General features: G+C 38.3%; 1 protein-coding gene across 5 annotated transcripts in view; it reads right to left on the reverse strand.

Moving 5' to 3' along the window:
* The window catches only part of LOC116463116 (utrophin-like), a 572,404-nt gene that overhangs the window by 318,019 nt on the left and 237,964 nt on the right, over positions 1 to 16,421 (reverse strand). For all 5 annotated transcript variants that reach the window (XM_058434468.1, XM_032146075.2, XM_058434467.1 and 2 more), the window contains 2 exons: positions 8,722 to 8,872; positions 6,684 to 6,859 (listed from right to left, as the gene is read on the reverse strand). In XM_058434468.1, the coding sequence (XP_058290451.1) occupies positions 6,684 to 6,859; positions 8,722 to 8,872 (327 nt within the window). The remainder of the gene's footprint in view (positions 1 to 6,683; positions 6,860 to 8,721; positions 8,873 to 16,421) is intronic.

The following is a 16,421-nucleotide window of genomic DNA, read 5'->3' on the forward strand; positions in this document are numbered from 1 at the left end:
TGTAAATGGGCTAAATGCTCCAATTAAAAGACATAGACTGGCAAATTGGATAAGGAGTCAAGACCCATCAGTGTGCTGTATTCAGGAAACCCATCTCACGTGCAGAGACACACACAGACTCAAAATAAAGGGATGGAGGAAGATCTACCAAGCAAATGGAAAACAAAAAAAGGCAGGGGTTGCAATCCTAGTCTCTGATAAAATAGACTTTAAACCACCAAAGATCAAAAGAGACAAAGAAGCCCATTACATAATGGTAAAGGGATCAATTCAACAAGAAGAGCTAACTATCCTAAATATATATGCACCCAATACAGGAGCACCCAGATTCATAAAGCAAGTCCTGAGTGACCTACAAAGAGACTTATACTCCCACACAATAATAATGGGAGATTTTAACACCCCACTGTCAACATTAGACAGATCAATGAGACAGAAAGTTAACAAGAATACCCAGGAATTGAACTCAGCTCTGCACAAAGTGGACCTAACTGGCATTTACAGAGTTCTCCACTCCAAATCAACAGAATATACACTTCTTTCAGCACCACACCACACTATTCCAAAATTGACCACATAGTTGGAAGTAAAGCTCTCCTCAGCAAATGTAAAAGAACAGAAATTATAACAAACTGTCTCTCAGACCACAGTGCAATCAAACTAGAACTCAGGATTAAGAAACACTCAAAACTGCTCAACTACATGGAAACTGAACAACCTGCTCCTGAATGACTACTGGATACATAACGAAATGAAGGCAGAAATAAAGATGTTCTTCAAAACCAACGAGAACAAAGACACAACATACCAGAATCTCTGGGACACATTCAAAGCAGTGTGTAGAGGGAAATTTATAGCACTAAATGCCCACAAGGGAAAGCAGGAAAGATCCAAAATTGACACCCTAACATCACAATTAAAAGAACTAGAAAAGCAAGAGCAAACACATTCAAAAGCTAGCAGAAGGCAAGAAATAACTAAAATCAGAGCAGAACTGAAGGAAATAGAGACACAAAAAACCCTTCAAAAATTAATGAATGCAGGAGCTGGTTTTTTGAAAAGATCAACAAAATTGGTAGACCGCTAGCAAGACTAATAAAGAAGAAAAGAGAGAAGAATCAAATAGACGCAATAAAAAATTATAAAGGGGATATCACCACCGATCCCACAGAAATACAATCTACCATCAGAGAATACTACAAACACCTCTACACAAATAAACTAGAAAATCTAGAAGAAATGGATAAATTCCTCGACAAATACACCCTCCCAAGACTAAACCAGGAAGAAGTTGAATCTCTGAATAGACCAATAACAGGCTCTGAAATTGTGACAATAATCAAGAGCTTACCAACCAAAAAGAGTCCAGGACCTGATGGATTCACAGCTGAATTCTACCAGAGGTACAAGGAGGAACTGGTACCATTCCTTCTGAAACTATTCCAATCAACAGAAAAAGAGGGAATCCTCCCTAACTCATTTTATGAGGCCAGCATCATCCTGATTCCAAAGCCTGGCAGGGATACAACCAAAAAAGAGAATTTCAGACCAATATCCTTGATGAACATTGACGCAAAAATCCTCAAAAAAATACTGGCAAACCGAATCCAGCAGCATATCAAAAAGCTTATCCACCATGATCAAGTGGGCTTCATCCCTGAGATGCAAGGCTGGTTCAACATATGCAAATCAATAAATGTAATCCAGCATATAAACAGAACCAAGGACAAAAACCACATGATTATCTCAATAGATGCAGGAAAGGCCTTTGACAAAATTCAACAACCCTTCATGCTAAAAACTCTCAATAAATTAGGTATTGATGGGACATATCTCAAAATAATAAGAGCTATGTATGACAAACCCACAGCCAATATCATACTGAATGGGCAAAAACTGGAAGCATTCCCTTTGAAAACTGGCACAAGACAGGGATGCCCTCTCTCACCACTCCTATTCAACATACTGCTGGAAGTTCTGGCCAGGGCAATCTGGCAGGAGAAGGAAATAAAGGGTATTCAATTAGGAAAAGAGGAAGTCAAACTGTCCCTGTTTGCAGATGACATGATTGTATATCTAGAAAACCCCATCGTCTCAGCCCAAAATCTCCTCAAGCTGATAAGCAACTTCAGCAAAGTCTCAGGATACAAAATCAGTGTGCAAAAATCACAAGCATTCTTGTACACCAATAACAGACAAACAGAGAGCCAAATCATGAGTGAACTCCCACTGACAATTGCTTCAAAGAGAATAAAATATCTAGGAATCCAACTTACAAGGGATGTGAAGGACCACTTCAAGGAGAACTACAAACCACTGCTCAATGAAATAAAAGAGGATACAAACAAATGGAAGAACATTCCATGCTCATGGGTTGGAAGAATCAATATCATGAAAATGGCCATAGTGCCCAAGGTAATTTATAGATTCAATGCCATCCCCATCAAGCTACCAATGACTTTCTTCACAGAATTGGAAAAAACTACTTTAAAGTTCATATGGAACCAAAAAAGAGCCCGCATCGCCAAGTCAATCCTAAGCCAAAAGAACAAAGCTGGAGGCATCACGCTACCTGACTTCAAACTATACTACAAGGCTACAGTAACCAAAACAGCATGGTACTGGTACCAAAACAGAGACATAGATCAATGGAACAGAACAGAGCCCTCAGAAATAATGCCACATATCTACAACTATCTGATCTTTGAGAAACCTAACAAAAACAAGCAATGGGGAAAGGATTCTCTATTTAATAAATGGTGCTGGGAAAACTGGCTAGTCATATGCAGAAAACTGAAACTGGATCCTTTCCTTACACCTTATACAAAAATTAATTCAAGATGGATTAAAGACTTACATGTTAGACCTAAAACCATAAAAACCCTAGAAGAAAACCTAGGTAATACCATTCAGGACATAGGCATGGGCAAGGACTTCATGACTAAAATACCAAAAGCAGTGGCAACAAAAGCCAAAATTGACAAATGGGATCTAATTAAACTAAAGAGCTTCTGCACAACAAAAGAAACTACCATCAGAGTGAACAGGCAACCTACAAAATAGAAGAAAATTTTCACAACCTACTCATCTGACAAAGGGCTAATATCCAGAATCTACAATGAACTCAAACAAATGTACAAGAAAAAAACAACCCCATCAAAAAGTGGATGAAGGACATGAACAGACACTTCTCAAAAGAAGACATTTATGCAGCCAAAAAACACACGAAAAAATGCTCATCATCACTGGCCATCAGAGAAATGCAAATCAAAACCACAATGAGATACCATTTCACACCAGTTAGAATGGCCATCATTAAAAAGTCAGGAAACAACAGGCGCTGGAGAGGATGTGGAGAAATAGGAACACTTTTACACTGTTGGTGGGACTGTAAACTAGTTCAACCATTGTGGGAGTCAGTGTGGCGATTCCTCAGGGATCTAGAACTAGAAATACGATTTGACCAAGCCATCCCATTACTGGGTATATACCCAAAGGACTATAAATCATGCTGCTATAAAGACACATGCACGCGTATGTTTATTGCGGCACTATTCACAATAGCAAAGACTTGGAACCAACCCAAATGTCCAACAACGATAGACTGGATTAAGAAAATGTGGCACATATACACCATGGAATACTATGCAGCCATAAAAAATGATGAGTTCATGTCCTTTGTAGGGACATGGATGAAACTGGAAACCATCATTCTCAGTAAACTATCGCAAGGACAAAAAACCAAACAACGCATGTTCTCACTCATAGGTGGGAATTGAACAATGAGAACACATGGACACAGTAAGGGGAACATCACACTCCTGGGACTGTTGTGGGGTGGGGGGAGGGGGACAGCATTAGGAGATATACCTAATGCTAAACGACAAGTTAATGGGTACAGCACACCAACATGGCACATGGATACATATGTAACAAACCTGCACATTGTGCACATGTACCCTAAAACTTAAAGTATAATAATAATAATAAAAAGAAATCAGCTGGGTGTGGTAGCACACACTTGCAGCCCCAACTACTCAGAAGACTAAGGTGAGAGGATTGCTTGAGCCCAGGGGCTCAAGGATGCCGTAAGCTACAATTGCACCATTGCACTCCAGCCTGGGTATCAGAACAAGACCTTGTCTCCAAAAAAGGGAAAAAATAACTCCGCAGGTTGCTGAACTATGCAAATACTTAACCACAGGCACTCAGTACAAAAACAAATTGAACTGTGTGATAATTCTCAATGACTTTGTTAACAATATATATACAATCTACCCAAAATGGTCCCAATTTAACATAGATTACAAACCTAAAGTGAAGTTTAGCATTAATTTACGAAGACAAATACTGTTTTAGTTAAAATACAAGCTGTTGGGGAAGAGATTCATTATTCTTTTCACTTCCAAAAAATGAGTAAAAACATGTATTAGCTTCACCTTGTTAGTTTTAGGAGCTGTAATTACCACACTCCACATAGATCTATCTTTAGAAGAATTTCTGCATTTATTGTTAAAACCCTCCCAGCAGGTACATGTTTTTCCTTAAAAAGGTCTAAGAGAGGATAGGCACAGTGGCTCATGCCTATAATCCCAGAACTTTTAGAGGCCAAGGCCAGCGGATCAACTTGAGGCCAGGAGTTTTAGACCAGCCTGGCCAACATGGTGAAATGCCATCTCTACTAAAAATATGAAAATTAGCCAGGCATGGCGGCAGGCACCTGTCATCCCAGCTACTGAGGAGGCTGAGGCACGAGAATTGCTTGAGCCCAGGAGGCAGAGGTTGCAGTGAGCTGAGATCATGCCACTGCACTCCAGCCTGGGCGACAGAGTGAGACTCTGTCTCAAAAAAACAATAAAGGTCTAGGAGATAAATCATTTCAAGCTAAGACCCTCCGTGCAAACTGAATAGCATGACATATAAGATCTTATGGGAACTCATTTTCCAATCCTTCCCCTGGTCTTTGAACCCTCCTCTCCTTTCAATCCTTTGCAGATCTCTCACATGACGATGCCATTGATGCCTCCCACCTCTTCTGTTTTACTTCTTCTGCCTAGAAGGCCCTCCCTAGAAGAAATTTATAGGAAATTGCTATAAATGCTTTAAAACTCAGCTTTGGCATGCTTCCTCTGTGACACTTAAATTCCACAGCCCATCATATCTGCCTCTGTGACACTTTATCTTTTTAATGATGTTTTCTTTCATCATTTTCTTCTTCTTAAAGTTTCATAATCATACTTGTATCTTCAGTGCTAAACATAGAGCTTAATAAATATCGATCAAGTCAGTAATCAATCATTGGCAAAATTCAGCAATATGCTTAGAGAATAAATTCTTAGCTAACTTGCTTTCATAAGAAATAGATACTTTAAGTGTTTACTATGAATAGTCAAGGCATGTACATGTTCCAAACACGATTGCATTTAATCCTCATGACAATCCTCTGTGGTGATATCATAGTTCTCATTTCCAGAGGAAGACACTTTGGCCAGAGAGTTCTGTGCTCTTTCCAAGTTTGTATAGCGTAATATTGAGAGCATAAGACAGTATGATCACTTACGTTCTATGAGATCTTGGACAAGTTACTTAAGCTCACCTCTCTTAGCCTCAGTTTCTAAAGCTGTACAAGGCTTAACAGTCCCCTAAGAGGTGAGTCATGACTCCTAGACAAGGCAATGCGTGCAAGGTGCCAAATACTGTCTCTGCCATGTGGTAATCTCTCAACCAAAACACACAAATTATTATTTGTCTCTTAACAAAACACACAAAATAATAGATTTTTTAAATGGAAAGCAACTGTGGGTCACATGATACTTGAATATTGTAGGTTGCATAATAATACTGGACCTGATAAAGTATTAGATTGGCCTTTCACAAAATGATAGCTTATCACTAAAATAATACTTCATCAACAGAGTTAAAATTAACAGAAAAAAATATCGTGGAGTTTTTAACCCTAAACTACCAACAAGAAACAAACAAACAAAAAAGATCATTAATGACGGAATAGATGAAGCAAAGTAGAAATCATTCATTAAATCTTGACTGTCTCAGAAAATAATGTCAAGTAATTTTAAATATGGAAAGTGCCTATAGTGTTGAGCATTACATTTCTTGGTAATCAAACATATTTGCAACTGGAAGATGCCCAAATAAAATCTGAGTCATTGTAACATAATCTGACATAAAAATTATTAATACTATATTATATTATATTATTATATTACATAGATGAAGAACTTTATTATTTGCAAAGCACAAATAGAACACAACATTTGACACTAAAACAACTTAGTGAGACAGATTACTAACGTAGGTTCAGTAGGAAATAAGCAAAGGGAAGGTCTGATGTTGAACCCAGACCTTCAAACCTAAAACCTGGAGTTGCAGTTATTTCAGCTACCTTAAATTCCCATCATAATCACCATATCATAATAAGCAGTCATAAATAAAAGGAATAAAGGTGTTTGCTTTTTACATATGTAGTATTTGAGTAGAAAAGTGAGACTTTATGGACAGCCTAAAAATACAGGAAGGGGGAACGTGGGCAGCGGAGGTCTTAAATGTCAGTAAAATTCCTATTACAATGTCAAACAATAAAAAAACTCATTGGATTGCATCTTAAAAGATTTTATCCAAAATATGTTCACTCCTGTGCCTGCAAACAATCATAGCTAAATCACCTTGGCTGCCTATCCTTCACTTCTGCAACAATTGCATCCCAGCGTTGGTTTAAACCTGCCAGTTTGTCTTTCAAGAAGCTTCCATCTGCCTGGGAGAGTTTCTGCACAATCCCATCCCCAGTTCGGTTTAGCGCTGCAAAACTGGGCTGGTGACTGCTGATGCCCTCCTCAAGTTCCTGTAACAGAGCACAACTCAAGATTAATTTCACTAATAAGTAAATGATTCTGATGCAATGAATCCACCCAAGTATTGTGGTACCAATTTAAGTGTGAAAGAAACAAATTCCTGGAAAGATATTTTATGTTAAAAAAAAAGGCATTTTAAAACAACTTAATTACATTTCAATGAATATGCTAAATGAAATTTATTTTGAAATCTAACCCACCCTCATGAATGTCATCAGGCAAAATACAAGGAAATAGGGCAGCTTCATAACTAAAATGAGTAATAGCTGTTTACATTAAAGCATAAGCATCAATCATGTTTGATGAAAATTAATTGCTCACCTTCTTTCAAACAAGTGCTTGAAGGCATTGCTTTAAAAAATTATATACCCCAATATATCCTTATATCCTTGTGTCCTACCATATACAATAAACCTAAATGTGCACTTTACTAAGATATTGCTTCACTGGTTGATGTGGTTTGGTTGTGTCCCCACCCAAATCTCATCTTGAATTGTACCTCCCATAATCCCCACATGCCATGGGAGGGACCCAGTGGGAGGTAATTGAATCACGGGGGTGGTTACCCTCATGTTGTTCTAGTGAGAGTGATCTGATGGTTTTATGAGGGACTTTTCCCCCACTTTGCTCAGCACTTCTCTCTCCTGCCACCATATGAAGAAGGACATGTTTCTTTCCCCTTCCACCATGACTGGACGTTTCCTGTGGCCTCCCCAGCCATGCTGAACTATGAGTCAATTAAACCTCTTTCCTTTACAAATTATCCAGTCTCAGGTATGTCTTTATTAGCAGCACGAGAACAGACTAATACACTGGTCTACAAATGTTTAAGTAACAGATTAAATGGATATTTTCAAGTCAAATTTAAACACTTATCTGTAACTCCAAAAATAAGAAAAATGTATTAACACATTTACTTATTTATTTATTTAGAGACACAGTCTCGCTCTGTCACCCAGGCTGGAGTGAGGTGGCACGATCTTGGCTCACTGCAACCACTGCCTCCCAGGTTCAAGCAATTCTCCCGCCTCAGCCTCCCAAGTAGCTGGGACTGCAGGTGCGTGCCACCACACCCGGCTAATTTTTTCTATTTTTAGTAGAGATGGGGTTTCACCGTGTTAGCCAGGATGGTCTCGATCTCCTGACCTCATCATCCGCCCACCTCGGCCTCCCAAAATGCTGGGATTACAAGTGTGAGGCACTGCGCCCGGCCGCATTAACACATTTATAAGAAAAATAAATGAATTATCTTTAACTTGTCATGTCCTTCTAAATAAAACACATTTAAAAAATTTAATAAAAGAGAAACTATTTTTATCAATGGTAGAATTGAAATTGTGTGTGCTTTCTACACTTATTTTTAAAGACCTATTGTTATCAGCAGAACTAACTTTGTGTTATATTTTCCCAAGACTGAATTAGACTTACATGAGCAGCTGCCCCACTGTCACTCCAGAATAATTTACTTTATGATAATTATCAATGATACAAAGAAAAATGAGATGCCTAAGTGTTTAAGTACAAAAAGCAGAGGTGAGGCATGCAAATATTTTTTCTGTTCTTGGTATAGTCTTAGGCATAACATTTTACAAATTTTATTCTAAATATAAAATTGTTTAAATAAAATTGTTTTTCACATTAGCCACTAAAGAGTATTTTTATTTAAATTTCTTTGAAATCTTGATTGAAAAGTGTGATTGGCCAATTTCTTAAACTTTTATAACTGGTAACAAGAACTGGAGCAAAAATTACAAATTGTCCATTGACTTCTGAAAAATTAATATATTTTGTCCCTACTTCTGAAATCTGTCTTAACAGGCATACACTCACCATATGTGCAGAAAGCACTCACCTGCTGATGTATCCTGGCTTTCTCTAAGTCCAGGCTGCCACCTGGAGCACAGGTATCAACCAGTAATTCTTCAGCCTCTGTTATCCACTGTGTGAGGTCATTAAGGTCACAATGGAACTGTCTCCATTCTTCCATAGCCCTATCAAAATAACTAGAGGACAATAAACAAAATAAAATAGGTTTCCAAATTTTCCAGGACTGCCCAGAGCCATTTTTCTAAAAAAGAAAATCAGATTTCATTTAAACAGAAAGACCTCAAACAACTGAATTCACAGCCTATTGCTCCACAAAACCAATTTCCATAGTGGGATACAGGTAATAGTTCCTCTTAGAGATATAGGCATCATACCAAGGGCAAAGCAATCTGCTCACACCATCAGCTACCAAATCCTCTCTCTCATACATACACACATGCACACTCATATACACATGAACACACTCATGCACACACTCGAGCAGCTTTTTAACTAAAAAGATGTAGCCTTTTCTGGCTTGAAAAATCAGGATCGATTAGTTGTAGGCATGTTAACGCATCCAACTTTATACATTTAACATTTAAATACTGTGAAATATAAAATATGATTCATTATTTTCTTGGGGAAAAATATGTTGTTTTACTACCAGAACACTTAGTTCCTGGCAAGAATAAAGCACAAAAGGCCAAGACACTTCAAAATGCCCGTATACTCCTCTATCTATATGTTATATACTGAATTGTGTCCAGTCAAAATTCTTATGTTGAAGCCCTAACCCCACAATGTGACTGTACTTAGAGACAGAGCTTTTCAAGACACAAATGAGGTTAAATGAGGTCATAAGTGCGGGGCTCTAGTCTGAAAGGACTGGTGTCCTTATAATAAGTAGAAGAGTCACCACAGGGCTCTCTCATGTGAGGACACAGCAGGAAGGTGGCCATCTGCAAGCCAGTAAGAGAGACCTCACTAGACACCAACTCTACTGGCACCTTGATCTTGAACTTCCTGCCTCCAGAACTGTGGGAAAGTAAATGTCTGTTGTTTAAGCTACCCAGTCTATGTTATCTTATTATGGCTGCCTGAGCAGATTAATGTACTTCGGGTAATCACTGGTCCTGAGGGTCCCATTTACCTAAATACAGCAAAGTATGAAACTGCATGCAGAGCCCAAATTATGCAATGAGACAGAGGGCTATTGAGATTTCTGTTTAAACCAAACTCTTTTAAAGATGGCAAAGTAAAACCCAGTGCTTGTCATATTCAGGATACATGAAATAAGTATAAAAAGGAAAAGCTTTACTGGACTAGGATCCTAAATAATTTTTTCTCCTATCTTTTTGTTTAGAGTAATGGAGCTGAGTTTTAGAAGTGATCTCTGAGATCTTAACAATATTAATAAAATTTCTATTTTATGTAATAAAATATATATTATTTTTTAAATAAAATGACTCCTAACATCAACAATCCCTAAATAATGTATATATTGTCTTTTTCCATGAAAATTACTTTTAAAATTTTGCTAATACTCCCTACAGTAAAGCTATTTTCTATTGAGCATGGAAAAAGGAAAGCACTTAAAAAAAAGGCACTATGAGATGATATTAAGACACTCATTATCATTTGCAAAAATTTACAATGACTACACAACAATCACAATTTCCAAACTCGAGATGCTATAAGACTGTTTCAAAGATCTAAAGACTTTGAAAATACAAACATTAAACTTAGAATGTATCATCAGTGACAGAAACAAACAAAAAAACGATGGATAGGAGGAAGGACTAACTTGCAGCTCCCACTCAGACAAACAGCAACAGCAGCGTGTGCAGACACATAGTGGACTTTTGTTCCAAGTACTGCAGGAACATACCAGGAAAACAGAATCTACAGACCCTTTGAAGGAGGTAGAATGCGGCTGCATGCTGCATGGGAGAGTCAAGGAACTGGGGATCAGCTTGTGTTCTCAGCTGGGAGACTTGTCCCCTGCGGCAAGTTCTCAACCCTGCTCACCAGCTGCCTGGAAATAAACCCAGTGCTGTTGGGTCAGTGGGGCTGTGGGGGTGGCGGAAGGGGGTCCTGATAGGAATGAGACTGGCCTTTTGGGCCGTGGGCTGCATGGAAGCTGAGTGAGGCCTGTGGCTCAGGCTTTCCCCCACTTCCCTGGCGACCTGTGTGATGCAGCAGAGGCAGCCATAATCCCCCTGGGAACATAACTCCACTGGCCTGGGAACCATACCCCTATCCCCCATAGCAGCCACAACAAGCCATGCGCAAGGAGAGTCTGACTCAGATACACCTGACCCTGCCCAACCTGATGGTCTTTCTCTACTCGCCCCCGTAGCCAAAGACAAAGAAGATAATTTCTTAGGAGCTCTATGGCCCTGCCCACCGCCTAATCCTCTCTATACTACTGCAGCTGATGCTCTCTTGTAAGCACCATCTCCTGGCTGGGGGCCAACCAATAGAAACCCAGTGAACTTAACCAAAATACAACCAAGGACTCTCACAGAGTCCACTTCACTCCCCTGTTACTTCCACCAGAGCAGGTGCTGGTATCCACAGCTGAGAGACCTGAAGACTGATCACATCACATCACAGGACTCTTTGCAGACACTCCCCAGTACCAGCTCAGCACCCAGTAGCTCTGCTGGATGGCTAGCTTCAGAAGAGAAATAATAATCACTGCAGTTCAGCTCTCAGGAAGCCCCATCCCGAGGGGAAGGACGAGAGCACTACATCAAGGAAGCACCTCATGGGACAAAAGAATCAGAACAGCAGCCATTGATTCCCAGATCTTCCCTCTGACATGCTCTACCCAAATGAGAAGAAACCAGAAAAACAATTACGGTAATATGACAAAACAAGGTTCTTTTAAAACACCCAAAAAGATCACACTAGGCTGGGCGCAGTGGCTCATGCCTGTAATCCCAGCAACTTGGGAGGCCAAGGCAGGCAGATAACCTGAGGTCAGCAGTTCAAGACCAGCCTGGCCAACATGGGGAAACCCTGTCTCCACTAAAAATACAAAAATAAGCTGGTGTGGTGATGCATGCCTGGAATCCCAGCTACTCAGGAGGCTGAGGCAGGAGAATCACTCAAACCTGGGAGGCAGAGGTTGCAGTGGGCCGAGATTGCACCATTGCAACTCCAGCCTGGGCAACACAGTGAGACTCCATCTCAAAAAAAAAAAAAAAAAATCACACTAGCTTACCAGCAATGGATCCAAACCGGGACAAAATCTCTGAATTGCCAGAAAAAGAATTCAGAAGGTTGATTATTAAACCAATCAAGGACACACCAGTGAAAGGTGAAGTCCAACTTAAAGAAATCAAAACAATGACACAGCATATGAATGAAAAAATCTCGAGTGAAATAAACAGCATAAATAAAACAACTTCTGGAAATCAAGGACACACTCAGAGAGATGAAAAATGCACTGGAAAATCTCAGCCATAGAATCGAACAAGTAGAAGAAAGAACCTCAGAGCTCAAAGACAAGGCTTTTGAATTAACCCAATCTGACAAAGAAAAAGAAAAAAGAGTTTTAAAAAACGAACAAAGCCTCCATGAAGTTTGGGAATATGTTAAAAGACCAAAGAATAATTTGTGTTCCCAAGTAAAAGAGAAATCCAAAAGTATCTAAAACATATTTGCAGGAATAATTGAGGAAAACCTCCCAGCTTTGCTAGAGATCTAGATATCCAAATACAAAAATCTCAAAGAACACCTGGAAAACTCATCACAAAAAGATCATCGCCTAGGCACATAGTCATCAGGTTACCTAAAGTCAATAAGAAGGAAAAAATATTGACAGTTGTGAGGCAAAAGCATCAGGTAACCTATAAAGAAGAACCTATCAGATTAACAGCAGATTTCTCAGCAGAAACCTTACAAGCTAGAAGAGATTGGGGTCCTATCTTCAGCCTCCTTAAACAAAACAATTATAAGCCAGGAATTTTGTATCCAGTGAAACTAAGCTTCATAAATGAAGGAAAGATAGTCTTTTTCCAACAAATACTGAGAGAATTTGCTGCTACCAAGCCAGCATTACAAGAATTGCTAAAAGGAGCTCTAAGTCTTGAAACAAATCCTAGAAATACAACAAAATAGAATCTCCTTGAAGCATAAATCTTGGCCAGTTGTGGTGGCTCACGTTTGCAATCCCAGCACTTTCGGAGGCCGAGGCAGGTGGATCACCTGAGGTCAGGAGTTTGAGGCCAGCCTGGCCAACACAGTGAAACCCCATCTGTACTAAAAAATACAAAAAAAATAGCTGGGCATGGTGGTGGGCACCTGTAGCCCCAGCTACATGGGAGGCTGAGGCAGAGAACTGCTTGAACCTGAGAGGCAGAGGTTGCAGTAAGCCAAGATCATGCCACTGCACTCCAGCCTGGGCGACAGAACAAGACTCTGTCAACAACAACAACAAAAAAGCATAAATCTCAAAGAACCTATTAGCAATAACAAAATGAAAAAAAAAAAAACAAGGTATTGAGGCAACAAATATCATGATAAATAGAATGGTACCTCACATCTCAATAATAACATTGAATGTAAATGGCCTAAATGCTCCATTTTAAAGACACAAAATAGAAGAATGGATAAAAATTCACCAACCAAGTATCTTCTGTCTTCAAGAGACTCACCTGACACATAAAAACTCACATAAACTTAAGGTAAAGGAGTGGAAAACGACAGTCCATCCAAATGGACACCAAAAGCAAGCAGGAGTAGCTATTCTTATATCAGACAAAATAAATTTTAAAGCAACAGCAGTTAAAAAAGACAAAGAGGGACATTATATAATGATAAAAAGACTAGTCCAACAGGAAATTAAATCCTAAATATATATGCACCTAACATTGGAGCTCCCAAATTTGTAAAACAATTACTACCAGACCTAAGAAATGAAATAAACAGCAACACATTAATACTGGTGGACTTCAATACTCCATTGATAGCACTAGACAAGTCGTCCAGACAGAAAGTCAACAAAGAAACGATGGAATTAAACTACACCCTAGAACAAATGGACTTAACAGATACTTATGGAACATTCTATGCAGCAACTGCAGAATATATATTCTATTCATGAACACACGGAATATTCTCCAAGATAGACCATGTTATAAGGCACAAAACAAGTCTCAACAAATTTAAGAAAACTAAAATTACATCAAGTACTCTCTCAGACCACAGTGGAATGAAATTGGAAATCAAGTCTGAAGGGAACCCTCAAAACCATGCAAATATATGGAAATGAAATAACCTGTTCCTGAATGATCATTGGGTCAACAATGAAATCAGGATGGAAATTTAAAAATTCTTTGAACTGAACGATAATAGTGACACAACCTATCAAAACTTTTGGGATATGGCAAAAGCGGTGCTAAGAGGAACGTGCATAGCATTAAATGCCTACATCAAAGAGTCTAAAAAAGCACCAATAGACAATCTAAAGTCACACCTCAAGGAACTAGATAAACAAGAACAAACCAAACCCAAACCCAGCAGAAGAAAAAAAATAACCAAGATCAGAGCAGAGCTAAATGAAAATGAAACAAACAAACAAAAATACAAAAAAAAAAAAGAAACAAAAAGCTGGTTCTCTGAAAGCATAAATAAAATTTATAGACTATTGGTGAGATTAACCAAGAAAAGAGAGAGGATCCAAATCAGTTCAATTAGAAACAAAAATGGGTGATATTACAACTGATGCCACAGAAATACAAAAGATCAAGGCTATTATGAACATTTTTACATTGCATAAACTAGAAAACCTAGAGGAGACTGATAAATTCCTGGAAATATACAACCCTTCTAAATTAAACCAGGAAGAAATAGAAACTCTAAACAGACCAATAACAAGCAGCAAGATTAAAATCATGATTAAAAAATTACCAGCAAAAAAAAAGTCCAGGACCCCATGGGTTCAGAGCTGAATTCTATCAGACATTCAAAGAAGAATTGGTAGCAATCCTATTGACACTATCTAAAAGATAGAGAAAGAGGGAATCCTCCCTAAATCATTCCATGAAGCCAGTATTACCCTAATACCAAAACCAGGAAAGGACATAACGAAAAAGAAAACTACAGACCAAATCCCTGATGAAGACAGATGCAAAAATCCTCAACAAAATACTAGCTAACTGACTCCAATAGCATATCAAAAACAGAATAAACCATGATCAAATGGGTTGCAAGTGGGCTGCATACTAGGGATGCAGGGATGGTTTACATACACAAGTCAATAAATGTGATACACTACATAAACAGAATTAAAACAAAAATCACCTGATCATCTCAACAGACTCAGAAAAAGCATTTGACAAAATCTAGCAAAACTTTATGATTAAAATTCTCAGCAAAATTGGCATAGAAGGAACATACCTTCAGGTAATAAAAGCCATCTATGACTTTTAGCCCATAGCCAACATTATACTGCATAAGTAAAAATTGAAAGCATTCCCCCTGAGAACTGGAACAAGAAAAGGATGCCCACTTTCACCACTTGCATTCAACATAGTACCAGAAGTCCCAGACAGAGCAATCAGACAAGAGAAAGAAATAAAGGGCATCTGAATTGGTTAAAAGGAAGTCAAACTGTTACTGTTTGCTGATAACATGATCATATACCTAGAAAACCCTAAAGACTCATCCAAAAAGCTCCTAGAACTGGTAAATAAATTCAGCAAAGTTTCAGGATACAAAATTAACGTACACAAATTAGTAGCACTAAAAATTAAAAAATGAAAATAAAATTGAGATGTAATCTATCACTATTAAATTGGCAAAGTTTTTTTTAAATAATAAAAAAAACTGTCAATGTTAGTAAGGGCTCAAAAAGAAAGACATTTTTACAAATACTGTTGGCAGGGGTATAGTAACCAATTTTATGATATAATACAGAGGTTTAAAATGTCATTATTTTTAAAGAAATTTGTCTTCATCTAAGGATCAAGCCTAATGAAATATAAGTATGGATAAAGATGTATGTAAAAGAATGTTCTCCAAAGGTACAAAGAGAAAATTTGTAAAATCCATATAAAGGAATATACCAAAGGCCACTAAAAGCTATCTTTCCAAGGATTAGTCACATTGAAATATGTGGGCTAAAATAGAAAAAAAGACAAGGAACATGATGCCTAGTTTTTGTGCGTATGTCTCTCAAGTTACCCAATGTATTATTCTGTGCTCCCTTTCCTCTTATATAGCACTTTCCATTGGGTTATTTCATAACTTATTTGCCTTTCCATCACATCCACAGCTACTGGCAAAAATCTTACCTGTTTTCATTTCTACCTATTAATAGGCCTAGTCAAAATCTAGTGAGAAGAAGGCTCAAAAGCATTCACTTAAACAGAAGCCTATAAACAACAGTTTGGTATTATATATGGATTCTAATTATCTGTAGCTGCCTCTGTTCTTCACTCACATTAATCATCAAGTGTGCTGAGAAAGTGAACATTAATGAAAAATTTCTTTAATTTTTTTAAACAGAATGGACACTAGACACTAAAAATTAGAAGTGCTTCCATATCATTATTATGTTATAAATGGTCATCTATACATGGTCACATTCCTCCTTTAAGGAACTATACTCATCACAATTTATTAAACAGGGCATACGGCCGGGTGCAGTGGCTCACACCTGTAATCCCAGCATTTTGGGAGGCCAAGGCAGGCGGAATGCCTGAGGTCAGGAATTCAATACCAGCGTGGCCA

This window comes from Hylobates moloch, unplaced genomic scaffold, assembly GCF_009828535.3.
Source record: "Hylobates moloch isolate HMO894 unplaced genomic scaffold, HMol_V3 SCAFFOLD_26, whole genome shotgun sequence".
Classification (NCBI taxonomy): Eukaryota; Metazoa; Chordata; class Mammalia; order Primates; family Hylobatidae; genus Hylobates; species Hylobates moloch.